Here is a 26,647-nt window from a genome sequence, read left to right on the forward strand (position 1 = left end):
TCACAATGCCTGAGGTCTTTACATGAATAATCACATAGAAACCACATATACATTCTTGATATAATAAAGAAATCAAAATTTCAATTGCAAAAGTGCACGGATGTTTTACCTACCTGATTATCTCCTTGTAAAAAGGGGAATAGGTCTAAACCTGTTCAAACAAAGGAATAGTGAAATATTACGATAAAATATATGCCCCAAATGTGTCCAAATTTTATAATAGTACAAACCTCAGAGCAATCAGACTTTGGATACTGGGCTTCATTTGTATTCCTATTGCAAAGATCAGGGAACAAGGTCAAGTAACTACAGGGTTTTATATCTGTTTGTTTAGCTTGGATCACTGCACAGCAAAACCCGTGAGACAGCTTCTCCATGTTTACATTGTTAATAACACCTTATCCTGACAGTATTAAGAGCCTGGACTATAAATATGCTACCGGGATAAGAAAGGTGGGTTTGACAATGTTAATGTCTTACACTGGTTCATAAGTGCAGACTTCTCCAATTTAAATGAAGCAAGTGACAAGAAGTTTGTCTTAGAACATGGGAAATGATCATTAATAGCACATTGAAAAATATGATGCTGCTTATATGATTAGATTTGTGTGGTTTCAAAGTGATCAATCCATTATAGGGAATTTACACTCTGCTGTTTAACTTTATACAAAATAATAGAGATAGGATTACATTAGCCACAATTGCAAGGTCCCAGATTTGAAACCCGGTCTGTTAATTTACCTTTCAGCCAGAGGTGGCATTTAAGAGACGACTTCGCAGATCACAGAACTACTAAACTTGGGAAATGGGAAAAAAACAAATCATGCAAGATTCTGACTCCTCACACCTATCCTCAAGGTCCTTAAGAAACAGAATCAGGCAAGAACACAAAAAGGAGCCTGCTGTGATGATTCCATAGACCAAGAACTTGACTACATCTAATATTTTGTCCTACATGATGCTAAATATTAGACTGAGTGAGGCAAGCCAACTCCTCAGAAACTGGAACGACCCTTACCAGTGCCTTTAAGGAACACTGCATATCTGACACCTACATAATAGACAGTCAAAAAACATATCAAAGAATCACAGACTTCCAAAATCATGAAACCAGATGGATCCAAAACACCATGCTTCTATGGATTACCAAAAATACACAAACTAGAGGCCCCCCTCAGACCCACAGTCTCCATGTCTGGTACACCAACATACAGACTAGCCAAAGAACTCCACCAAAAACTAAAACACCTAACTGAAGATTCACGCCACTCCATTCACTCCACCCAAGAATTCCTGAACACCAAAGACAGTAGACAGTAAGAAGAGGATGAAATAATGGTCTCCACTGATGTTACAGCCCTTTTCATATCAATTAACATCGACCTGGCCAAAGAAACACTGGTATCACTACTGGGAAAACCGGACCACAAACACCAGACAGTACCAACTTCATCAGCAAAGACAACATCCTCAAGCTAATGGACCTGTGCCTCACCACCCACTTCACATTCAGTAACAAAACCTTTATACAAGTCAACGGAACACCTGTAGGATCACCAATATCAGGGCTCATAGCAGAAGCAGTAATGCAAAGATGTGAACAAGCTGCCCCCCCCATCTAACTAACCCAAACTTTGGGTCTGCTACATCGATGACACCTTTGTCATCACAAAACGGAAAAAATTAGAGGAAACATACAACACCATCAACAATATCCTGACAGGCATAAAATTCACACACAAAAAGGAGGAGAATGACAACAGACTCCCATTCCGAGGCATGACAGTTGAACATGCAATTAACGAAGAGCTTCAAACCAGCATCTACAGAAAAACACTACGCACGGACCAGATACTTAACTTCAGAAGCAATCATTCCAACACCCACAAATGGAGCTGCATCAAGACATTAGTTCAATCAGCTACACCACACTGCAGCACCCAAAAACTACCAAAAAAAAGAAACAAAAATCTATACAATGTTTTTGAGAAAAACGGGTATCCAATAAACACAATCCGCCAATTCCTCAGAAACAAACTCAAATAACAGACACAACACAACCAAAAACCACAGCCACATTACCTTACACCAAAGACATATCAGAAATGACTTCCAGACCACTCAGACTCCTTGGCATCATGGTAGCCTCCTAATGAACCTAAAGAATCCAATAGATACCACAAGCAAAACTAACGTCACTTACAAGATGCCATGCAAGTACTATAAAAAACACTACGTCGGCAGGAAATTTGCCACCGGGTTACATGAACACCAAGTGGCCATCAAAAGACATGACCAACTATCAGTAGTTTCTATACCTACAGACAAAGAAGGACACCACTTTGACTGGGACAACACACGCATCCTAGGACAAGTGAAACAAAGACATGCAAGAGAATTCTTACAGGCATAGCATTCTAACTAGAACTCCATCAATAAATACATTGATTTAGATCCCATCTACCTTCCCTTGAAAAATGGAAACAGAAATGACATCACCCACCTTAAGAAACTAAGACCTATAAATAGAGAGGTGGTACATACCACCAGCACTTCACCAGAGACTCTGATGATTTTACTTAGTATGGTGACGAAACATCTGAAAACAAACCTTCAAGCTCAGCGAGCTAACTTACATACTTATCATCAACCTGAGCTACAAATCTTCACAAAGATCATAAATCTCACCAACTTTTAATAAGCAAATCTGAAACACTCATTTTTAAACTTTTTTTTGTTAACTTTAGTTTACTCCATGAGGTTGAGGGGACTCAAAAGTGACAAAGTTAACACAGAGCTGTCGAACTTTGAATGTGGATTTAGGATTGTATTGCTAATAATGTTTGGGTTAAATGGTATAACTCCATTCTTAGTGTACAACATCTTAAACATATTGTTTCTCAGCATCAAAGCCACAGTTGAAGACACGTCCTATTGCAAATAGCTTACCTTGCAGTTCATACGGCAGAGTTGGTAAGTGGTATGAATGACGGTAGTCTTGAAAAGGAGCAGAGATAAAGTTGGTATCCAGAGTTGGTATGCTTGGAGTTCTTGTTACTGGTGATGTCTGATGGTGGAGATTCAGAACCCTGTATTCAAGACAGACATGAAAAGTTCAAGCCATTTCATTTTAAACTCAGTTGTAACAGACCAAAAAGAAGTAATTTTGATTTCTGTTCTCTGAGGAATTAGCAGCTGTCAGCATGAGCGATGTCCCTGCTCACCTGCAACAACCCGCCCTCAGCAGATGTTAAACTGGGATCAGATCTGGTACTGTTCAATATAGTGTAACATTTGAAGCAAAGCATGGTCACTCAGACAAAGCACTAAATGTGCATGATGCTAACTTAAGTTTACAAGTAATGGTACTATCTCCAGAAAATGTTAAGTGCTCGCAAGAGAAGAAAACAAAGAAATGAAAAAGGAAATAACAAATGAAAATCATGAACAAGAAAAGTGCCAGATTTATTTGATAATGTATACACGCCTGCCTTTGATTTCAAAGTTCCACTAGTCCAACCCATTCAAGGCAAAAGAGGAATTTTGTGGCATTGTAACTGATTAGAATCAACCTTGGGAACCATCACTGATCACTTTTAAGTTCACACAGCAAAAGCTAAAGCAGACAACTAAATATTCAACTGGTTATTTGGATAATTTAAAAAGTTCCAATGTGCACATATTGAGAGAGAATCTCACTGCAGTTAAATTAAAAAACTACAAACAGCATTTTCCAAAGACATTAATTCTGCAATTTCTGCCCAGATTTGCGTGAAGAGTAGCCATTTGAGCAGGAGATAGGGAGCGGTGCTTTAGCATTAACAATCCTCAAGATCAGAGAAAACTATAACAGTGCTCGAGGTTGGCTTAAAAAAATGACTGTTATTTCAACAATTAAAGAGTAGCATCCAACAATTGTTTTGCAAATCTGATGCTCAAGTGAAGTAATAAACTACCACTGCCATTTAAATACAGCTTTTTAGACATGAAATGACTCAAGACACTCTACAAATAGAAATTAGCCAAATGAAACTAAGAGCAAAGTTCAAATTTTGCAAAGCCTCTTGAAGGTAGAGAAAAAGACAAGACTGGAAATGAATCCAGGATTGCAGGAGCATAGCAATTAATTGACATACCAACAAAGAATGATTTGGGACAAGTACATTTTATTCTGTATGCAATATCAGCTTTGAAATGACAGTGGACAGAAATTGTTTGAAGTCCATCAAATTGTGGATTTTGTTTTCATTGTATCCAAACTCATTGTAAACACAAAAACCAGTTCAAAGAGACCAGCTGTAACTCAAAGCCTACCCCTTGTTGATAGGTGGTGATGGAGAAGATATTGAAGGGTACCGCTTTGCAGGTGGCTCCTCTTCCTCCTCTTCCGATGAACTATCGATCGTCAGATCAATCACCTCAACCTTTCTATTATCTTGAGAAGAATGCCTGTGCTCAGACAAACTTTTACAAGCACCTAGTAAACAATTTGAACTAATGGTCAGTATTTCTGGAAAAAAAAGGCATATGCAAAGCAAGCTCAAAAGTAGAAATTGGGACACTTGTGCTGGTGATCTTTCAGCCATGAACAGTCTATTTTGTCTTGAACTCTCTTAGCAAAGCTTACAATGGATTATTATGTAATCTTCACTTGAAAGAACACCGTAACCTGCATTCCACCAGTTTGTTAAGGGTTTGGTGGCTGTAGGGCTTGGTATTCACTTATGGTGGAAAATAACAGAACCAAAGATTTTATACTACACTTCCACTTCCAGGATTTAGAAAGAGTGCATGCCTATCTTATTATAGCATTCCCTTTCTTTTCTAATTCCCACACTACACACTCTAATGCTTATATTTAACATGCGGATTTATTGTCAATAATTTTTTTTACCTCATCAAAGCACTATGATTTTGAAGCAAGAGATGGAAGAAACACCATTATCCAAATTTCACTAACCACAGGTATTTTGGGTTATATAGCTATCAGTCTAATCTGATCTTTCTGTTCAGTCCCTATGTAACAAAAGGCATACCTTCAACACCATTATAAGCAGAATTCACCTCCTGGACCTCCTTCTTCATTCTCATTGGTGACCATGCTCCATCTTCCTTAAACTGAATTTCGTCACAATCTGTACAGCAATTGAGGATTTCCATAAATAATCTGCGTTTTTTAAGAGAGAAAGCAAGAGTGTACAAGTTAATTCATTCTACAAAAACACTGGTTAGCAAACATTGTGGAACAAAGTAACTATTAAAGTCACTTCAGAGTACACTTTTGTTTTGAGGGAATAAGAGTTCATCAACACAAAAAATGAAAATAACTCAGGCACAGTGAAATTATTGAACATTTCTCAGATACTTAAACATACTTAATTACGGCAGACATCATATCCATTTATAAACTATACTGCTGCCAAGTTCTTTCTGTACATGTCTTACAAGTCCTTGAATTTTAAATACATAGAATCCCAAAATGCTCGCAAAGACACAATTTTACTGATGGCATAGCAATACACTACGGATATTAGAACGATCTCACTTTAGTTTTCAATTTGCAGTAAGTTATTGAGTGTTAGTCAGCCTACCATGCACAAGGAAGGATGACAATAATACCCTCTTCTGAACTGATAATCCATTGATTCTTGTTATCTTTGCAGACAAGGTAACCCATCTTCCATTTTTGAATACCTCATTAACTACCATCATCTTGAATCATACAACAGGCTTTCACCTCGGGAATAAGATGTCAAAGAGAAGTGGCAGAAAACCTGGAACAGCCAATGCATTGAAAATGTTCCAAAGAAGAGCCATAACAGACTCAAAATGTCAATTTGGTTTCCCTTCTCACAAATGCTGCCAGACCTGAAGGTCTCAAGCACTTTCTGTTTTTATTATAGTGAAAGCATGATTGGTCAGAACAAAATTGTGTTTTAACAGTAATGCATCAGTAATCAGAGATTTAAACATGGCATCTTCTTCATAACACAACTCAGTAGAGAGCCAAACGAAACAAAAAGTGTCAGAAGCAATTACACTGTTCATTTGCATTTTAGAATCAACTGCAGAACTCAAAAGTGTTAGCCAGCTTGAGACAACTCTCAGTCTGCTGCCTTAAGAAGAATTTTATTTCAGAATTTTAGCATTTCAACTTCTAAGTGAATACTCTGACTGATTTTTGTCTCCTGCTCTTCTGTACCCATGGGTAGAGAGCTCTAAAATTTTAATGCCAGCTCTATTGATTCAAGCTGCCAGCAACTAATACGCTAAGTACGACAATGAAAGAGAAAGCAAACAAACTGTCCTCCAGATGGTAAAACCAAAAGGTCAAATATGCATTGTACATAATTAATTTCTTAGCATTTCAGCATTAGCATTAACTTGCCATAAAATACCTGCCACTGTCACAGGCAGTTAACAGGATTTAAACACACTATTACAAAAGCAACATTATAATAATTTGGTGAATTTACTTTGTGCCAAAGCATAGCTCAACCAATTTTTGAAATTTGAGGGAGATGCCCTTTATTTGGGACAGCCAGCATGTGTGGGGTTCAGGGGAAACAAAGAGGTCGAAACATTGCTATTCCTGCAAATTAACTGGGTTAAATGCACTTATTTATAACTCTCAATGGAACAGTCAGCATGATGTCACTAATGTAATTCTCATAACTTTTTTTAATGGTAACTGCGATGTGGAGATGCCAGTGTTGGGCTGTGGTGGACAAAATCAGAAATCACATGACATCAAGAAGAAAATGCCATCGACGTATCTGGTGCATTGTGCTGGTTGGAGGTCCTGTGCAGCAAAGAAATCTTGCTCAAACTTGTGAATGAAAATGTTGGTGTATTGGGTCGTAGGTTTGGTCACCATGGCTGTTCCGTGCATTTGTCGAATTGGATCATAGTTCATCTCTTCACTTGCTATTCAGCTACTGACACTTCACCACACCATTTGACACTTGTGATCACCTACAAAGACTTGTTGTTCAACCTGTCAACACTCCACTCACATCATTAGTACTACCTTGACACTCTTAATTACTTGGAACTATCTTGCACTGATCTCTATCTATAAATTGTGTGTGCGCGCTTCCCTCCACTTCATCTGACAAAGGAGCAGTGCTCCAAAAGCTTTTGATTTCAAATTAATCTGTTGAACTATAATCTGGTGCCATGTGACTTCTGATTTTTTTTAAAAACAACAAATTCAAGATAAAGTTGTGCAATTCATGTGATATTGAGATTTGAAAAGTAATGTCAATGCAGATCCACTCCACTTTCAACTTGAGGCTCAGTACCAGAGGCATGTGAGAGTGTTGTCTATGCATAGTTCCTCAATCGCCATGTTGTACAAATAGAAATGTGTTGCAGGCTTGTGGTGATTTTTGGAGCTACATGTGGAAGGACCTCAGCCAGCAACCTGGTGAAGCTACAATACAGGTTCTACTACTTGTATACCAAACAACATAAGTAGAGAGTCAGGAGTGTGGCGCTGGAAAAGCACAGCAGGTCAGACAGCATCAGAGGAGCACGAGGATTGACATTTCAGGCATTTGCGCTTTATCAGGAATGAGGCTTGTGGGTTGGGGCTGAGAGATAAATGGGAGGGGGGGGGGGTGGGGGAAGTGTTGGGAGGGGGAAAGGCAGCTGAGAAAGTAACAGGTGGATGAAGGTGAGGGAGAAGGAGATAGGTTTGGGGGGGTGGTTGTGAAGGACAGGTCTGGAGAGCAGTGCTGACTTGAAGGCTTGGGACTGGAGAGCATGGGGAGAGGGGAAATGAGGAAACTGTTGAAATCCACATTTATCCCGTGTGTTTGCAGGGTCCCAAGGCGGAATATGAGGCATTCCTCCTCCAGGCATCGGGTGGTAACGGTTTGGAGATGGAGGTGGCCCAGGACCAGCATGTCCTTGACGGAGTGGGAGGGGGAGTTAAAATGTTCAACCACGGGGCAGTGAGGTTGGTGGGTGCAGGTGTCCCAGAGATGTTCTCTGAAACGGTACGCAAGGAAACGTCCTGTCTCCCCGATTTAGAGGAGGCCACACTGGTGCAACTGATGCAGTAGATGACATTGGCAGAGGTACAGGTAAATTTCTGATGGATGTGGATGGATCCTGTGAACCCTTGGACAGAGGAGTGGTGTGGGCGCAGGTTTTGCACTTCCTGCGGTGGCAGGAAAAGGTGCCAGAAGTGGGGTGTGGGCTGGTGGAGGGGGTGGACCTGATGAGGAAATCACAGAAGGAATGGTCTTTCTGGAACACTGATAGGGGAAGGGAGGGAAATATATCTTTGCTGGAGGAAGTGGTGGAGGATGATATGATGAATGCGGAGGTTGGTGGGGTGGAAGGTGAGGATGGGGGGGGGGGGGTGTTCTGTCCTTGTTGCGTTGGGAGGGGTGGGGTTCAAGGGCGGTGGTGCGTGAAGTGGAGGAGATACGCTGGAGGGCATCGTCAACCACATGGGAAGGGAAGTTGCAATTGCAGAAGGTGGTGGCCACCTGGAACTTTGAGGTGGAACTAGTCATCCTGGGAACAGATGAGGTGGAGGCGGAGGAATTGGGAATAAGCCCTGACCCACAAGCCTCATTCCTGATGAAAGGCATATGCCCGAAATGTCGATTTTCCTGCTGCTCGGATGTGCCTGATCTGCTGTGCTTTTCCAGCAACACACACTCAATTCTGATCTCCAGCATCTGCAGTCCTCACTTTCTCCTAACATAAGCAGACAGGGCTAAGCAATTCCACAACCAGATCTAAGCTCTGCAGTCCCACCACATCCAATTGAGAGCTAGTGGACAATTAAACAACTGACAGGAAACAGTGGCTCCACAAATCTCATTACTTTCAATAATGGGCAGCACAACATAAAAGGACAAGGATGTGCAACAGACTTCAGTCAGTCAGTCAGGAGGGAGAGATTCAGATACCTGGATAATTGGGGGTCATTCTGGAGTAGGTGGGGCCTCTACAAATGGGATAGTCTATACCTGAACCAGAGGGGTATCAATATCCTGGGGTGTATAGAATTTGCTAATACTCTTTGGGAGGGTTTAAACCAATTCAGCAAGGGGATGGGAACTGAAATTATAATGTCAGTGTACAGGAAGTTGAGAGTAGTGAGGTCATGAATAAGGTTTCAGGGTTGCAGGACTGTACTGGCAGGCAGGAAGGTGGTTTGAAGCAGTTCTACTTCAATGGCAGGAGCATCCGAAATTAGGTGAATGAACTGGCAGAATGGGTTGGTACCTGGGACTTCGATGTTGTGGCCATTTAGGGGACATGGATAGAGCAGGAATGGTTGCTGCAAGTTCTGGGGTTGAGATGTTTCAGTAAGATCAAGGAAGGTGGTAAAAAAGGGGGGGGGGGTGGCATTGTTAGTCAAAGACAGTGGCAGAAAGGGCGTTTGATGAGGACTCATCTACTGATGTAGTATGGGCTGAGGTTAGAAACAGGAAAGGAGAGGTCACCCTGTTGGGAGTTTGCTATAGGCCTCCGAAAAGTTCCAGAGATGTTGAGGAAAGAATTACAAAGATAATTCTGGATAGGAACGAAAGTAGTTGTTATGGGAGTCTTTCTAAATATTGACTGGAAACGCTATACTTCGAGTACTTGACATGGGTCAGTTTTTGTCCAATGTGTGCAGAAGAGTTTCCTGACACAGTACGTAGACAGGCCAACAAGAGGTGAGGCCATGTTAGATTTGATACTGGGTAATGAACCAGGTCAGGTGCTAGATTTGGAGGTAGGTGAGCACTTTGATGATAGTGACCACAATTCGGTTAAGTTTACTTTTGCGATGGAAAGGGATAGGTATACAGGAGGCCCTCGGGTTACGAATGAGTTCCGTTTTTAAGTCTGTTCATAAGTCGAATTTGTATTTAAGTTGGAATAGTTACACACAGTTCATAGCTAGCGTCAGTTAGTCAAATGTTTGTCTTCGTATATAGTATACATTAAACCTAAAACATTGTAATAATAAATGTAACTACAATACAGTATTTATAATTAAGAGAGAGAGAACATGTGGATTGGTATAAAAAACATTAAAGAAATATTTCTTGAACTGTTTAGATAGAAAAGAAAGGATGATTAAAGGTTAATACTCTTGTTCCGCTCAATGTCTTGCATACTGGAACAGGCCTTAATTAATAATTAAGATGAGGGGCCTGGTGTTGGAGAGGATGGGTTTGATTCTGCTACTCGAGAATCAGAGTCTGCTTCTGCTGCTGGAGAGTGGAGGTCCCCTTCTGAAGTCAATTTCTTAAAGTAAGCATCAAGGGTTGTAGCAGCTGAGGCCATTGGTAACTATCTGGTAAACTTTGGTAAATCTCTCTGCATTAGGATCTTGCTCCTCTAACTTTGCCATCCCTGTTTCAATAAGACAAAAGGCTTTATCTAACTCCTTCGTCAAAAACTTCTTGGGTTCTGCGGTTTCTAGGCCCTGGCTTTCTACCTCAAATGTTACCAGCCAGAGAATGACCAGGGTAAGATTAAGGGCAGTCAAGGATAGTAGTGGGAAGTTGTGCGTGGAATCCAAAGAGATAGGAGAGCAGCTATATGAATACTTTTTATCAGTATTCATGCAGGGAAAAGACATTGCTGTCGAGGAGAATACGGAGATACAGGCTATTAGACTAGACTGGACTGAGGCTCATAAGGAAGAGATGTTAACAATTCTGGAAAGTGTGAAATTGGGTAAATCCCTTGGGCCAGATGGGATTTATCCTCTGATTCTATGGGAAGCCATGGCAGAGGTTGCCAAGCTTCTGGCTTTGATCTTTATATCATCATTGTCTACAGGAATAGTGCCAGAAGACTGGAGGATAGCAAATGTGGTCCCCTTGTTCAAGGAGGGGAGTTTAGACCAGTGAGCCTTACTTTTTTGTTGTGGGCAAAATTTTGTAAAGGACTATAAAAGATAGAACTTCTAACCATCTAGAAAGGAATAATTTGATTAGGGTTAGTCAACATGGCTTTGTGAAAGGTAGGTCGTGGCTCACAAACCTTATTGAGTTCTTTGAGAAGGTGACCAAACAAGTCGACGAGGATAAAGCAGTTGATGTAATGTATCGAGATTTCAGTCAACCCATGTGGTAAGGTTCCCCATTGTAGGCAGAAAATATAGAGACATGGTATGGAGGGTGATTTGGCTGTTTGGATCAGAAATTGGCTAGCTATAAGACTAGGGTGGTGGCTGATGGGAAATGTTCATCCTGGAGTTCAGTTACTAGTGGTGTACTGCAAGGATCTGTTTTGGGGTCACTGCTGTTTGTCATTTTTATAAATGACCTGGATGAGTGTGTAGAAGGATGGGTTAGAAAATTTGTGGATGACACTAGAGTTGGAGGAGTTGTGGACAGTGCAGAAGCATGTTGCAGGTTACAGAGGGATATAGATAAGCAGCACAGCTGGGCTGAGAGGTGGCAAATGGAGTTTAATACGGAAAAGTGAGAGAGGTGATTCACTTTGGAAGGATTAACAGGAACACAGGGTACTGGGTTAATGGTAAGATTCTTGGTAGTGTGGATGAGCAGAGAGATCTCTGTGTCCATGTGCATAGATCCCTGAAAGTTGCCATCCAGGTTGATAGGGTTGTTAAAAAGGCATACAGTGAGTTAGCTTTTATTGGTAGAGGGATTGATTTTTGGAGCCATGATGTCATGTTGCAGCTGTACAAAAATCTGGTGTGGCTGCACTTGGAGTATTGCCGCATTATAGGAAGTGCGTGGAAGCACTGGAAAGGGTGCAGAGGAGATTTCCCAAGATGTTGTCTGGTATGGAGGGAAGGTCTTATGAGGAAAAGCTGAGGAACTTGAGGTCATTTCCACTAGAGAGAAGGTTAATAGGTGACTTAATAGAGGCATACAAGATGAACAGGGGATTAGCTAGGGTGGACAGAGAGCACCTTTTTCCTCAGATAGTGGTTGTGGCTAGCATGAGGGGACATAGCTATAAATTGAGCGGAAATAGATTTAGGACAGAATTCAGAGGTCAGTTCTTTACTCAGAGTAGAAAGGGTGTTGAAAGCCCTGCTTGCAACTTAGTGGACTCGCCATCACAAGGACATTTAAATGGTCATTGGATAAACATATGGATGATATTGGGATAGCATAGGTTAGATGGGTTTTCGATTGGTTTCACAGGTCGGCACAACATTGACGGCTGAAGGGCCTATACTGCGCTGTAATGTTCTCTGTTGTACAAATTGCTGAGTGGTTGATCCTTCTCTGTCTCCTTCCAAGGTCCCAGCATCACAGATGCCAATCTAATGTATATTCAATGTAATATCAATGAATGGCTGAAAGCATTAGATACTGCAAAAGCTATGGGCCGTGACAACATTTTGGCAATAGCACTGAAGACTTGTTCTTGGGAACTTGCCAACCCACTGACCAAGTTGCTCCAGATCAGCAATAACGCTGACATCTACTCGGCAACACAAAAAATTCATGTCAGGCAGCATCCGAGGAGCAGGAAAATCAACGTTTTGGGCAAAAGTCTTTCAACAGGAATGAAGGCAGGGAGCCCCAGGGTGGAGAGGGGGATGGGGCTGGGGAGAAGGTAGCCAAGAGTACAATAGGTGGATGGAGGTGGGGATGGAGGTGAAAGGTCAGACAGGAGGGTGGAGCGGATAGGTGGGAAGGGAGATTGGCAGGAAGGACAGGTCATGAGGATGGTGCTGAGCTGGAAGGTTGGAACTGGGGTAAGGTGGGGGAAGGGGAAATGAGGAAACTGGTGAAGTCCACATTGATGCCCTGGGGTTGAAGTATTCCGAGGCGGAAGAGGAGGCGTTCTTCCTCCAGGCATCAGGTGGTGAGGGAGCGGCGTTGGAGGCGGCCCAGGACCTGCATGCCCTCGGCAGAGTGGGGGGGGGGGGGGGGGGGGGGGTTTGAAATGTTGGGCCACAGGGCGGTGGAGTTGATTGGTGTGGGTTCCCAGGGTGTTCAAGGTCTAACCATCTTCAGCTACTTGACCTTCTTCCATCATAACATCAGAAGCGAGAAGGTTCATAGATAGTTACACAATGTTCAGCACCACCACAGAATGCTCCGATTCTGAAGCAGCCCTTGTCCAAATATGCAAGATCTGGAATGTATCTAGGCTTGGGCTGACAAATGACAAATGTCAGGTAATGACCATCTCCAATAAAGGAGACTCATAACATTGCCCCTTGACATTCAATGGCATTATCACTGTAGTATCCCGAACTATCAGCGTTTCGGTAGTTATCATTGACCAGAAACTGAAATGGACTTGCTCATTCAATACTGAAGCAGCTCAGCTCACAGGTCAAAGCAGCCCACTTAACTGGCACTATGTCCACAAACATTCACACGCTCCACCACTGACACACAGAAGCATTATGTACCATTTACAAGATGCAATGCAGAAATTCACTGGTCACCATACCCATGATCACGACCATGTTGAAGTTCAAGAGCAGTAGGTATACTGAATCTCCATGATCTGCAGGCTCCCCTCCAAGTTGTTAGCCATCCTGACTTGGAAATGTATTGACATTCCTTCAGTGTCTCTAAGTTAAAATCTTGCAACTCCCTCCCTGAATTGTGGGTTTACTACAATGAACTGCAGTGATTCAAGAAGGTAGCTCATCACCACCACCTTTCAGAAGGCAATTAAGGATGGGCAATAAATGGTTTCCCACCAGTAAAGCACACATCCTGTGAATGAATGAAAAAAATATTCAAGTTGGGTGATGAGTTGAAGCACAAAGACCCTTGCAGGTAGACTGCAGATATAGCTGTTTGAACTACAGCGATAGCTTTGACAGCAATTAGACAAAAACTGAATTCTTGATGTCATTAAGTGGGCTGTGTCCTTGCTGAAAGAATGTATACACACTCCACTATCAAAACAGATTCTGGGATGAAAAATTCCAGAAAATGAGTGATTGGAAAGGTGGTCAATTTTTTCCTTGGAAAGGAAATCTGAAAGCAGTGCTCAAAATCATGAAGCTCTGGATAGAGTAGATAGGGAGGAAGTGTTCCTGCTCATAAAAGGAGGATTGAGAAATGCAGGATACAGATTTAAAGTGATTTGCAAGCACAGCAAATGTAATGTGAATATTTGAATAGAAACAACATTGAATTGGATAGGGAAAAGGCAGGCCATAACACTCAGTAGAGGCAGGGGTGGAGGGGGCAATACAGACATGAGGGATTGAATGACCACCTTCTGAGACATAACAATTGTGATTTTGAAAACTTTTGATCAAGTCATTCAGCAGCCGTCTAACTGAATGCCAAAGGCTAAGAGGCAGAACGGCTTACTCACATTCCAGTGTTTCTAAAACCTGTGTGCTTTGCACAACACTTTTAGTTTGTTACACAAGTTGTTCCATCCTTCTGGAATGCAGATTGATAAGTATTCAGGTGAGAATTATAACTCCAAAGCAAAAAACTGATTTCCTTCAGATGAAATAGCTGATTGTACAGTTTATGAAACTTAATCTATTGCCATTTATTTGTCAAAAATTTAGAATCCTTTGCAAAATTTTAAAAGTTTAGCCCTGATACAGACGCAGCTCAATTTTGTAAGATAGTACTTCCTTAACAAACTGGCTCCAAAGTTAGAAAGTAGTCTTCCATGTGACCAGTACAAATTCAAAGTTAATTAGACTGTCACATTTTTTTGGAGGCAGCCAGACAAAGTTCAGCTCTGATCCTATTTCAGTTCTGCACAAGGAATGGACTGCAAGCTGGCAAAGCTACCAATCTTAATAATGGTCAACTATTTTCTGGCACCAAGGATATTTGCCAAGGTCAAAATTTGGAAGCTATTGGAAATTATACCAAATTGTATTAAATGATGATGCCACCAAATTATATAAACACAAGCGGAAAAAAAAATTAGCGCTTTTGTTCAATCACACTAATGGATCAAAATCAAAATCCAGGCAGGAATTACACCCTGGAAGTCCACTTGTATGCATTCAAGAAGCTAAAAGCCAAGATCCATATGGCCTTTTTTAACCGAAAAATAAGAGAGTATAGTACAAGAACCCACCATATGGTCAGTCAAACCCATATCCACCTTAAGAAAACCATCTTTAAGACAATCCGTAATAGGGAATGCTTATAAATATAACTTGAGAAACTGCAAAAATGTAGAACTGAATGGTATTAGAATTATAACCAACCTATGGATGCAAGTTTAATAATTCAGATTTATAATTGTTTGCCCAGCAACAAAACTGACAATTTGAAAGCAGATGGACAGAGGTCATCCAAAATTTACAACCACTAGAAAAACAATGCACTAAAATTTTACTATTTTTTTCAGAATCTAAAGTACCTTTTGCTTCAGGCAACTAATTTCATTAATGTAGACCATGTGAGTAAACTGGAAATTCAATGTTTTAGTTATAGGTTTGTAACAATGATCAGTAAGTAATTTTTTGAAAATGGTTTATTTTCATCAGAATATACTCAGTCCCAAGTCTTCGAGTCTCTTTCATCACTCCCTTTCTGATCCAGTTTTCTTTTCTGAAATACCCTTCACTGCATATTTGGTCCCGGTACCATCAAAACTCATTACAACATTAGAAAGACATGTAGAAGAGGAATGTCTGACTAGAGAAGCTCCGCCCGTGACCTTTCTCACCAACAACACCCCTCACATCATCAGGAAAATATGCTCTTGTTTTGCTATCATAACTTCACTACAGCATGAGAAATCACCTTCTGTACAAATCCCCATTTCTGTGCCATCTCCCAGCAGCACAAAGTCAAAGGCCTTGTCACTTTATACTACATTGTCAGAAATAGCATTTTGTCAAACTGGATAACTGTGCAGACTTTTTATTACCTTTTGTATGAGATTTGGCAGGATATAAGAAAACAATGATTTAGCTTAAACAAGTGATTTTCTGATCAATTAACTTGGTACATCACTAATTGTTATTTTTAATGTGAATTGTTAATTCAAAATTAGATTTTTGGCCTGCATACTCCACAGGTACTCAGTCTTAAAAATAAGTAGTTTCATCCTTTTTCAATTTTTAGCTTTCCTGAAGGAACTAACTTATACTAGGGCACAGATTTCATTGCAGACACCAAATCTCTGAAATCTGACTAAGTCCATTTTTACATTGCTGAAGAAAATATGTACATGTAAAAATCTTTTCTTAAAAAAGCTCACAGAAAAATGTTATGACCAGATGATCTTACATCTCGTGTACCACTCACTAGCAGGTGCCTTTCGTTATTTTCACCACAGCCGAGTGACTAGATAAAGCAGAGCACTGACAATTCAAATATGCTGTTGATTAAAATAAATTCCACATCTGAGCTTGGGCGAAACTGCTCCTTATCAAAAGGCAACATAAAAATCATTTTCTCACTTCAAGGAATGCAATGGGCTAGTGTTTTGTAAAATAATTCCTGACTTGACAAACCAACTTGTAACCAGAATTTTAAACTGGAGGAGACTGAGCCTGAAAGAATTTAGAAGCAGGTGAGCAGACATGGGGGAGGGGGTTGGGGGGAGGGGGTTGGGGGGAGGGGGCGAAGGCTAGCAAGAGGAAAATCAGTGCAAAAGGTTTCAAATAAAAACAATGAGAAAACAGAGAGAATTTTCAAAAAAAAAACAAATTAGAAGAATGAAAAACAGATACACAAACATCACTTGCAAGATGGCAGACTGCTTATGATTTCAACTTCTAATAAAATTCTTCCTTTCCCCTCCAAGCTTTCTCCCTCCAGCACTATTTTTTATCAACAGGTTATTTTTAACCATCAGCTTATTTGTTAACTTGCTGCCTTTCTTTCCGTGAGAAACCACTTTTGTATGTGTGATGACAGGTCTCCGATCTCCATCAATGGCAATTATTTATACAAGACTGCACGCAACAATTACAGGAAACAATGGTGGCCCTGTGGTCATTCAGAATATTTTCAACCAATGTCAACAAGTGTTAACTACCAGTGTATCACTATTTTCAAGCTTGGAGTAGCAATTCTGGCTGGTTCTTCCCCTTTGCTAACACAGAAACAGAGATCACTTACACTGTCTAGCTACTGTACAGGTGAAGATCACCTGGGAGCTTATAGTTTCTATCTCAGTTTTATGCATGCTATCTAATCACTCTGCAGGATAGTGGGCAGCACTTCATCCTTATTGTAAACCACATGGTGAAGAGAAGGGTTCAAATTTAGGTTATAAAGACAAGCCCTGGGAAGGTTACAGAACAGGTTGAACATTTGAGGAGAAATAAACTTGCAAGTCACAACGCAAGACATTATTTGTGACATTAAGTATTGCATACAAGGTAATGACCTTTGCTAGAAAAACAAATCTTCAAATGTATAACGATGCTCAAACTCTGCTGTATAAATGGTGGGGACATCTAAACAACTCACTTTAGCTTGGTTCTAGTAATGTAATCACTTTGAAACTCTCAATAAATTTAACCATTTTATTTTAAAATGCAAACTGAATTTTACTGCAGTTGACAAATTATTGCATCTTCCACAGGTAGCAATTTGGATATTCAGGATAAACCATTTTTTATTTGAGGGTCTGCTTAAAATAAAAATAACTCAAGACTTCTATACTTTACAATCAAAAATATCTTTTAAACCATAGCGACAAATAATGAGATGGAAAGAACAGTGTTTTTCCCTTGACTGAAATTCCAATATTTGCTTACCCATCAATAATTAGATGCTCATAAGGACCTTTCTTATCACAGACTGGGCAAACCCACGTAGGCTTTTTCTCATTCATCTGAATGTAAAGAGTTGCATCAAAGCACTGCAAATGTGAGCAGGTTACTGCACGACATGGGATTGTCAACCTCATTTTGCCCAGCTAGAAAAAAAGAAACATGAGATTGTCGTCATATTATTTTGAACACAAATACACTCATCTTTTACTTTAAACAAATGCTGAACTGCACCTTCACTATATAACAAGATGCGAAATGGACCTCGATACTATTTTATTTGTGTTTTAGAATTAGCGAACAAGTAACAGCTGGCCTGAAGATTATAAATCTTTTTAAGTTGTTGGCAAAAAAAACACAAGAGATGGCACTACTTTTCTCAAAGATAAAAGTGGCACGTTATTTTAAAATTCCCAATGCCAATGTACAATAACCCGAAGGAAAGCCCCACCCAAAATTAAATCTGTCTCTCACATGTTGACTCATCTGCTGCACATACATTTTCTTTTTGCATTTGGTTAGAATCAGGTTGTAAACACAAACCTATGGTTTCTATGACAGCTGCCAAATTGGAAATACACAGTGAGGGAGGGAGTCAACTGATAATGCCTGAAAGCAAAAGCTAACCCACGCCAATAGGTGAATAAATCAGAGAGAGATTAATGTAAATGATTAGGCTCTGCTTTAACATTAACCTGTCCAATGAATTGTTACTACTTACTTGCAACAAGTATTAGTTGCTCCCTATGAAACAATATTGAAATGAACAGGTACACAGAACACAACTGGGGGCAAAAGACAGCCATTTATTTCCTATATTCATTTTCTATGAAATTCCTAGTAATAGAATCATACAGCATGGAAACAGACCCTTTGGTCCAACTCACCTGCACTATTCAGACCTAGTCTCATTTGCCAGCAGTTGGCCCATATTCCTTTAAACCCTTCCTATTCATATACCCATCCAGATGCCTTTCAAATGTTGCAATTGTACCAACCTTCAGCACTTCCTCCGGCAGCGCATTCCAAACACGCACCATCCCTGCACAAAAACGTCACCTCTCAGGTCCTTTTCAAATCTTTCCCAGCTCACCTTAAACTTATGCCCTCCAGTTTTGGACTCCAACATCCTAGGAAAGAGATCTTGGCTATTCACCCTATGCATGCCCCTCATGATTTTGTAAACCTCTATAATATCACACCTAAGCTTCCAACACGCCAGGGAAAAAAAATCTAACCTAATCAGTTTCTCCTTATAAATCTTTCTGCACCTCTAAAGTTTATCATCCTTCCTACAGAAGGGTAACCAGAATTATAAGCATTATGCCAAAAGTGGCATCACAAATGTCTGCACAGTCGCAACACGATACCCCAACTCTTACACTCAATCTTTTGGCCAATGAAGGCAAGCATATCAAACACCTTCACCATCCAATCTATCTGCAACTCCACTTTCAAGGAATTATGCAGCCCCTTGATCTCTTTGGTGGGTAACACTCCCTAATTCTGCCCTGGTTTGCCGTCCAAAACGTAACCTCTCTCATTTATCCGAATTCAACTCCATCTGTCACTCCTCAGCCCATTGGCCCATCTGATCATCTCGGAGAGAATCTTCTTCACTGTCCACTACACCACTTAATTCTGGTGTCATCTGCAAACTTACTAACCATACCTCCTATATTCTCACCGAAATCATTTATATAAAATGACAAAAAACAGTGGACCCAGCACTGATCCTTGTGGTATACTGTTGGTCACAGACCTCCAGTCCGAAAAGCAACTCTCTACCACCACGCTCAAGCCAATTTTGTGCCAAATTGCCTAGCTCCTCTGGGTCTCATCCGATCTAACCTTACTATCCAATCTACCAAGCGGAACATTATTGAACTTTTGTCCAAGTCTGTACAGACAACTTCTACCATGCTGCCTTTATCAATCTTCTTTGTCGCCTCTTTCAAAAACTCAATCAAGTTAGTGAGATTTCTCACTCCCAAAGCCATGATGACTATCCCTAGTCATCTCCTGCCTTTCCAAATGCAAGTAAATCCAGTCCCTCAGAATCACCTCTAACAATTTAACCACCAGTGACATAATGCTCATTGGTCTAAAGTTCCCTGGCTTTTCTTGACAGCCTCTCTTAAATATTGGCATAACATTAGCCAACCTTTAATCTTACGACACCTCACCTGTGGCTGTCAATGACACAAAGACTCAGCAAGGCGTCCAGCAATCTCTTCCTAGGTTCCCACGAAGTTCTGGGAAACACCAGGTCAGATCTTGGGGATTTATCAACCTTTATGCATTTTAAGACCTTCAGCACCTCTCTTCTGTAATACAAACTTTTTTCACGACATCACTATTTATTTCCCCAAGTTCCCTACCTTCCATGTCCTTCGCCACAGTAAATACTGACATAAAATATTTGTTTAGTATCTCACCCACCTATCATTGGCAAACCTGAGTTTTATTTACTTTGAGCTTTCTAATGAGTAAAGGCACCACTCATTCTAACAGTGATGTCAAATTATACAGAACAGCAGGTGTCAGAGTCTGTACAATGTTAATAATTCGCAGATAACAACTAGCCTTATTGCCTCCGGACTAAAGCAATGATAAGAGCTGTGCAGTGACACATGTCAGAAAGTGAGAGAGTGCAGATGCTGAGGGTAAGTACAGTCATTAGCTATGTGATGTCCCCCTGAAATCAAATTACGCAAGAGGACACAACTATTTAGATTCACGTGAAGAACAGCTACTTCGGTTCTTAGCACTCATGGAGTGGTCCTGCACAGGGAGTTAGCTCCTTTGGAAAGGAGGGGTAAAAACTGACCTAAGGATGGGGAGACTAATTTCAGTTTTGAATTTATACCTTTATTTATTTCTAGGCAAACTTGGCACAGAATTCTTGATAGTGTAGTGAGCAGAGAGATCTTGGTGTCCAGGTACATAGACCCTTGGAAGTTGCTACCCAGGTTGATAGGGTTAAGAAGGCATACAGCGTACAAAACTCTGGTGGTCATCTTTGGAGTATTGCGTAGTTCTAGTCACCGCATCATAGGAAGGAGGTGGAAGCTTTGTAAAGGGTTCAGAGGAGATTTACTAGGAAGGTGCCTGGTATGGAGGGAAGGTCTTATGAGGAAAGGCTAAGGGACTTGAGGCAGTTTGCGTTAGAGAGAAGGTGGTTGAGAGGTGACTTGAGACACATAGGATAATCAGAGGGTTAGATCGGGTGGACAGTGACAGCCAAGGGGACATAGCTTTAAACTGAGGGGTGATAGATATAGGAAAGATGTCAGAGGTAGTTTTTTTACTCAGAGTAGTAGGGACGTGCAATGCACTCTCTGCAACAGTAGTGGGTTTGCCAACTTTAAGGGCATTTAAAGGGTCATCGGACAGGCTTATGGACTAGAATGGAATAGTGTTGGTTAGATGGGCTTCAGATTGGTTTCACAGTTCGGCACAACATCGAGGGCTGTTATAGTCTATGCTTCAGAATTGCTGATGAAGATACAACAAAAAATTATAGCATATATTTTCTGGTGGACTCATGCCAAGGAAGAGAGGCAAAAAGTTTGAGGAAAGGGGCAAACAGGAAGGTAAAAACAAGAAAATTAATTCTATCAATGTAAACTGCCACAGATACTTTGTCACCAAGATACATTATTTTCATAAATAATCATTTGAGAAAATGTTTACATAATGGGCCCATATAGTATTTCTAATTTCAACTAAGAAATTAACAGTTGAACAATGTCACCACCAAACAGGAACCAGTATTTTCTGCATTTCTTATTTACATATATTTGGGTACAAAAATAAATGTAAATTTGTGAAACAGATCTGTACTTCTGCATCAGAAAACTAACAAACAGCTTTGCAGAACTGTCAAACTCAAAATACAAATTATTATAAACAGTGACAACTTATCAAAACCAATTCATAGCGGTTATGAAACCAGCTATTAATTAATCAAATTATTTAAAAATGCTTCCATCTCCAAACAGTTAAAAACTGCAACTCTGTGCAAAAGGAAGACAAGACAATTTAAACATCAATAATTCAAATCAGGTTGTACTCACAGGACACAACAGAGACACTCTCAAACTTGTTGTGGCAATTTCACTATCTGGGTCTGCTGTTAATTTCTCTTTGACTGGGGACAAAAGAAAGCACATTTAATATTAATTTAACACCTCCCAGAAATGTTATTCTTCATGTATAAGTTTAGATAGTGACTGCCAATAAGCTTTGCAACACAAAGGCAACACATCCAAATTCTATTGGCTATTTTTGTGGAAACCATCACTACCAGGCACAGCATTGCAGTCCACAATTGCAATAGGTGAGAGTGTCCCACCTTACTGAATGTGGCAAAATTTATTTCAAGCTGGAAACAAGTAACCAAATAGCAGCAATTTCTTCCACTAAGTTTTAAACTAAGATGCAGAAAGACATTCCAAATGGCCTGCAAATGTCTTGGCAATTCGCACTGCTGTTGACTGCTATATAGCCTGGTCTCTATACTGGTGCAGTACAACATTTGAATAAAGATAAAATACTTCAGTCCTGGAAATCTGAAACATGCGCAAAGAATGCTGGAGAAACTCAGCATGTCTAGCACCAGAAAGAGAAACAAAGTTAATATTTTGAGTCCAGAATTAATCTTCTTCAGAACAGTTCACAACAGCCATATCAGACTCAAACATGAACTGTTTCATTCCCCACAGATGCTGCCAGAGTTTCTCTAGCATCGTGTGTTTGGGACAGCATGACAACTGTCTGACAGTTAGCCTTTGCATTGGAACCAGGGACTCTCATAACAAAGGAATTCAGAAACAGATTATAATTATTGCTGTGATTTCCTGAATCTTACAACTAGCTTAACGTTTAATGCTAATGTACGCACATAGATAAATTACATTTGCCATGTGTGTGTTGGGAACATACACTCTGAATTCCATATTGCGCTCATCAAGTGTCCACACATGCACTTTCTTGCATGAGATACTGACCAATAACTGTAATGGGGAACAGCAACATAATAATTATGTTGTGAAATGCAAGTTCATATCCCTCTGAAGTAGCTGGGGGAGTTTAAATTCAGTTAAATAAATAAACAAATCCAGGATAGAAGCCAAGATGAAATAGGTTGATATAAAAACCCATCTGGTTCTCCAATATCTGCTGGGAAGGAAACCCAGTCGGGTTATGGGCAATAAATGCTGGCCTTTGAGGAATCGTCCACATGTTGAAAATGAGTAACACAAAAGTATGGCTACTAGTTCATTTTCCTTTCCTTCCCCTGCAAAATGGAATCTAATTGTGGCATCCCATATAACAACACTTACAGCAGAGATCAGGAATCAGACTGAACCTTTCTGATCCATACAGTTTAATCTTTCACTGTAGTGTCTATTAGTTTAAAGGGAAGGTTTATCTGAATAGAAGGGAACAAGATCAAAACTATGCATCCTGCTATTGCAAATGAGGTTTGCTTGTTGACAGATACATCAGTGACTGTTGGTTTGTTTCACTATAGTCTAATTTTCATCATTATGCTCACACTGTTAATGTACTGTTGCCAAGTTTTCAGATGACAAAATTAAGTGGGCAGGCAAGTGGTGAGGATAAAACAGGAACCTTCAGAGGGATATAGACAAGTTAAGCAAGTGGTCTGGGTATATGAATATGAGGGGTTTGGAGGGACATGGGCCAGGTGCTGGCAGGTGGGGCTAGATTGGGTTAGGATATCTGGTCGGCATGGACGAGTTGGACCAAACGGTCTGTTTTCGTGCTGCACATCCCTGACTCTATGACTCTAAAAGATGGCAGGTGGAATATAATGTGAGAAAACATGAGGCTATGACAGGAATAAATGAGATCAAAAGCCATAACAGTTGAGAAGGGTACTGGAGCTGATTATTATTTAACTAGAAAAAAACTGCAGAAAGCTACAGCAGAGAGAATGTTGACTAGGCTGATACTGGGTACGAAGGAACTATCTTATCAGAAGAGGGTTAGTACATTTGGTCTGTACTCATTGGAGACCACAAGAATGAGAGATAGCTTGATAAAAACAGTAAAAGGGTCATGGGAACTTGACAGGGTAGATGCAGAGAAATTATTTCCCTTGTAGAAGAATTTAGGATCAGAGGGCATAATCTCCGAAAATAGGGTCACCCATTTAAGACAGAGGTGAGGAGAAATTTCTTCTCTTAGAGGGTAACATATCTGAAATTCTTCACCAAAAAAGTGCTGGTGAGGCTGGGTTGTTAAGTATATTCAAGGCTGCGATAAACAGGTTTTTAAAATCAATAAGGGATTCAAGGACCATGGGGAAAAATGCTGGGAAGTAGGGTTGTGGGTTATCAGATCAGCCAAAATATGATTGAATGGGACCAGACTCAATGGGCTTAATGGCCTACTTCTGCTCCTCAGTCTTAATTCTTACCTTAACGTCAGAAACTAGGGTAGATTTTTCACAGCGTTGAGGTCAAAACACCACAAAACCACTAGATTTGATCTAGCTACACAGGATAAGCTCTGTGGGGCTGCGGGGGAATGGGAAGCTTCTGGCTACAAGAACCTAAGTAACAGGCCTTCTCTTGCTAACCAAGCATTTTGCTTCACTTCTACATATTACTTTAGTACAGCAAAAAGCTCTTGTTTCTCCCCCAAACCCCCTCTTTTCCTTTTCCAGTCGTTTAGAGATCTTACCTTGTACAAAGTCAACTACACTTTCAAAACATACAGGATTGGAAATTAAAGTGCTCTCAGTAAAAGAGCTGCTACTGAGGAGCAACCATTGTCTTATTGTTTTCACACCATCAGTGCTTGGCATTCTAGACTTAGCTGCCAAAAGCATGATGAATCTTTGTCAAACATATCACTGTACAGCTTTCCTATCTTTCCCTCTGGAGGGAATCGGAAGGGCTGGAGGGTAGAGGCAGGTAATGGGAGAGGACAGATCATTAGTTCACCCTTTATCTGAACCTGCCTAAGGGAAGAAACACATTTCATTAGCTGGAGTTGATTTCTAGCGCCTAGTTGCTATAGCACTATTACCAACCACCCTCCCCTGCTCACATTTATTGTGCGGAGACAATTTTGGGAACAGCTTTCCAGCTAAGCAAAGGCAACTAAAAAGTACTGATTTTCCAAAAATATATATCAAGCAAAATCACCATTTATAGCAACAAATGGGAGACAAATTATGGGTTAACGCAGCTTTTATTTGCTATAATAAATTAAAGAATTAAAAATTGCAGTAGGAGACAGAGACTTCTTGACTACTTTTAATGAGCAGGTTTCATTCGATTCTGGGCAGAGTACATTAACTTACTTTAGCATTGCATTAAGACTCTCTCCCATGACTTGCACCAAAACTGGAAACCTAAAGTATACTTCAGAGTATTTGCTAAGGCCAGCAAGTTTACATTTCGGTTTCTGCCAGTCTCATGTCAGGAATGGCCCACAAGCAGCAAACACACAGATCTTAATGTATAGGTAATAGAACAGCATTCTTGTCAGGGGGAGGGGAGTTTTAGTGTGAGAGCACATGAGAAAATCATTAAAACAGTGATCAGAAATTTGTTGACAAGGTACAATTTCCTTGCTACAAGCTAACTATCACACTTCCAATGAACTTGTTCACTTATAATTGATTGGATAAAAGGAATTAGGAGATCCATGCGTAGTACAATGTCTCGAGTGGTTTGCAATGTTGCTACTCAAGATTTCTGATTCAGTGAGGGTATTTCACTTGGGTATTTTACCATTGGCTCTGGCCTGTGTAGAAAAGATTCAGAAGAAGGAAAAACTTACGATTCTCATTCCTAATTGCTTTTAGATTGGGGTTAGTAAATGGCAATGTATGGATAATAGAGGAAAACAGACAAGCTCAGTTGCACTGCAGCTGACAAACAAATATCCACATATACTCGTTGAGGTTCAAATGTCAAATTTTCCCTCCTACTAGCAAAACACTAGCTCATCGCAGGTATTTGTGGAACTATGGTCCAGCACCTTCAGCGGGGAGGTGAAGATGTAGTGGCATTGTTGCTGGGCGAGTATTTCAGATACCCAGGTAATGCTCTCAGCATGGTAGATTTTTGGAATAAGCTTTACACACAAGTGACTTAGAGATAACACACCCGAACTGAGGGGCAGTGGGAACTCAATGCAGAAGTGCTCTTTGCTTTTATTTTGATTGATAGTTTGTAATGAGAACCAGGGTAGCTGATATTAAACATCTTCCAAAATGTTTAATTTAGAACAGTAAGCCATGTCAAGAGAGCTCAAAACCATGGTATGCTTTTCCTGCTTGATGCGGGATGTCGGGAACATTTCCAGTGCCTGGGGCCAGCTTCTGTGCAGAAACTGACTCCAACTGCAGTGCGTGGCTGCACGGGTTTCAGTGCAGCAGCAAGGGACACTGTGAAGCATCCACGAGGCAGAGTATCATGAAAAGTACATACAGAGAGGCGGTCGCAACACAAGATCAGACACCATAGGCAGGAAGGTAATGGGTAACCACCTGGCAGAGCAAGTGGACTAGGTAAGCAGTGCAGACGTCTTTTGCAGCTATTTCCTTGTAAAATTATTGTACCACTTTAGATACTGCTGAGGGAAATTGCCTTTTAGGGGGAAGCAGCAACAGCCAAATTCATCGCACCACAGTTGGCTCTGCTGCATGGAGGAGTAGTAAAAAGTACAGGAATGCAACGGTTACAGGGGATTCAATTGTAAGGACACTAGACAGGCATTTTGCATCTGTAAACAAGACTCCAGAATGATATGTTGCCTCCCTAGTGCTACGATCAAGGATGGCTAGGAGTGGTTACAAGGCCTTCTGGATGGGGAGGATAAACAGCCATTAATCAAGATACACATTGGTCGAAATGACAACATTTTTTGAAAAAGGGTTAATGTCCTAATAGCAGGAGAGACAGAGTTTGG

At 40.6% G+C, this 26,647-nt stretch overlaps 1 protein-coding gene across 7 annotated transcripts in view; it reads right to left on the reverse strand.

The window, feature by feature from the left end:
- Nucleotides 1-26,647, reverse strand: part of LOC140469051 (E3 SUMO-protein ligase PIAS1-like) — a 146,596-nt gene that overhangs the window by 2,628 nt on the left and 117,321 nt on the right. For all 7 annotated transcript variants that reach the window (XM_072565265.1, XM_072565267.1, XM_072565264.1 and 4 more), the window contains 6 exons: nucleotides 21,769-21,842; nucleotides 17,675-17,835; nucleotides 5,037-5,167; nucleotides 4,315-4,477; nucleotides 2,950-3,089; nucleotides 114-151 (listed from right to left, as the gene is read on the reverse strand). In XM_072565265.1, coding sequence (XP_072421366.1) covers nucleotides 114-151; nucleotides 2,950-3,089; nucleotides 4,315-4,477; nucleotides 5,037-5,167; nucleotides 17,675-17,835; nucleotides 21,769-21,842 — 707 coding nt within the window. The remainder of the gene's footprint in view (nucleotides 1-113; nucleotides 152-2,949; nucleotides 3,090-4,314; nucleotides 4,478-5,036; nucleotides 5,168-17,674; nucleotides 17,836-21,768; nucleotides 21,843-26,647) is intronic.

This window comes from Chiloscyllium punctatum, chromosome 48 (assembly GCF_047496795.1).
Source record: "Chiloscyllium punctatum isolate Juve2018m chromosome 48, sChiPun1.3, whole genome shotgun sequence".
In the NCBI taxonomy this organism is placed as follows: Eukaryota; Metazoa; Chordata; class Chondrichthyes; order Orectolobiformes; family Hemiscylliidae; genus Chiloscyllium; species Chiloscyllium punctatum.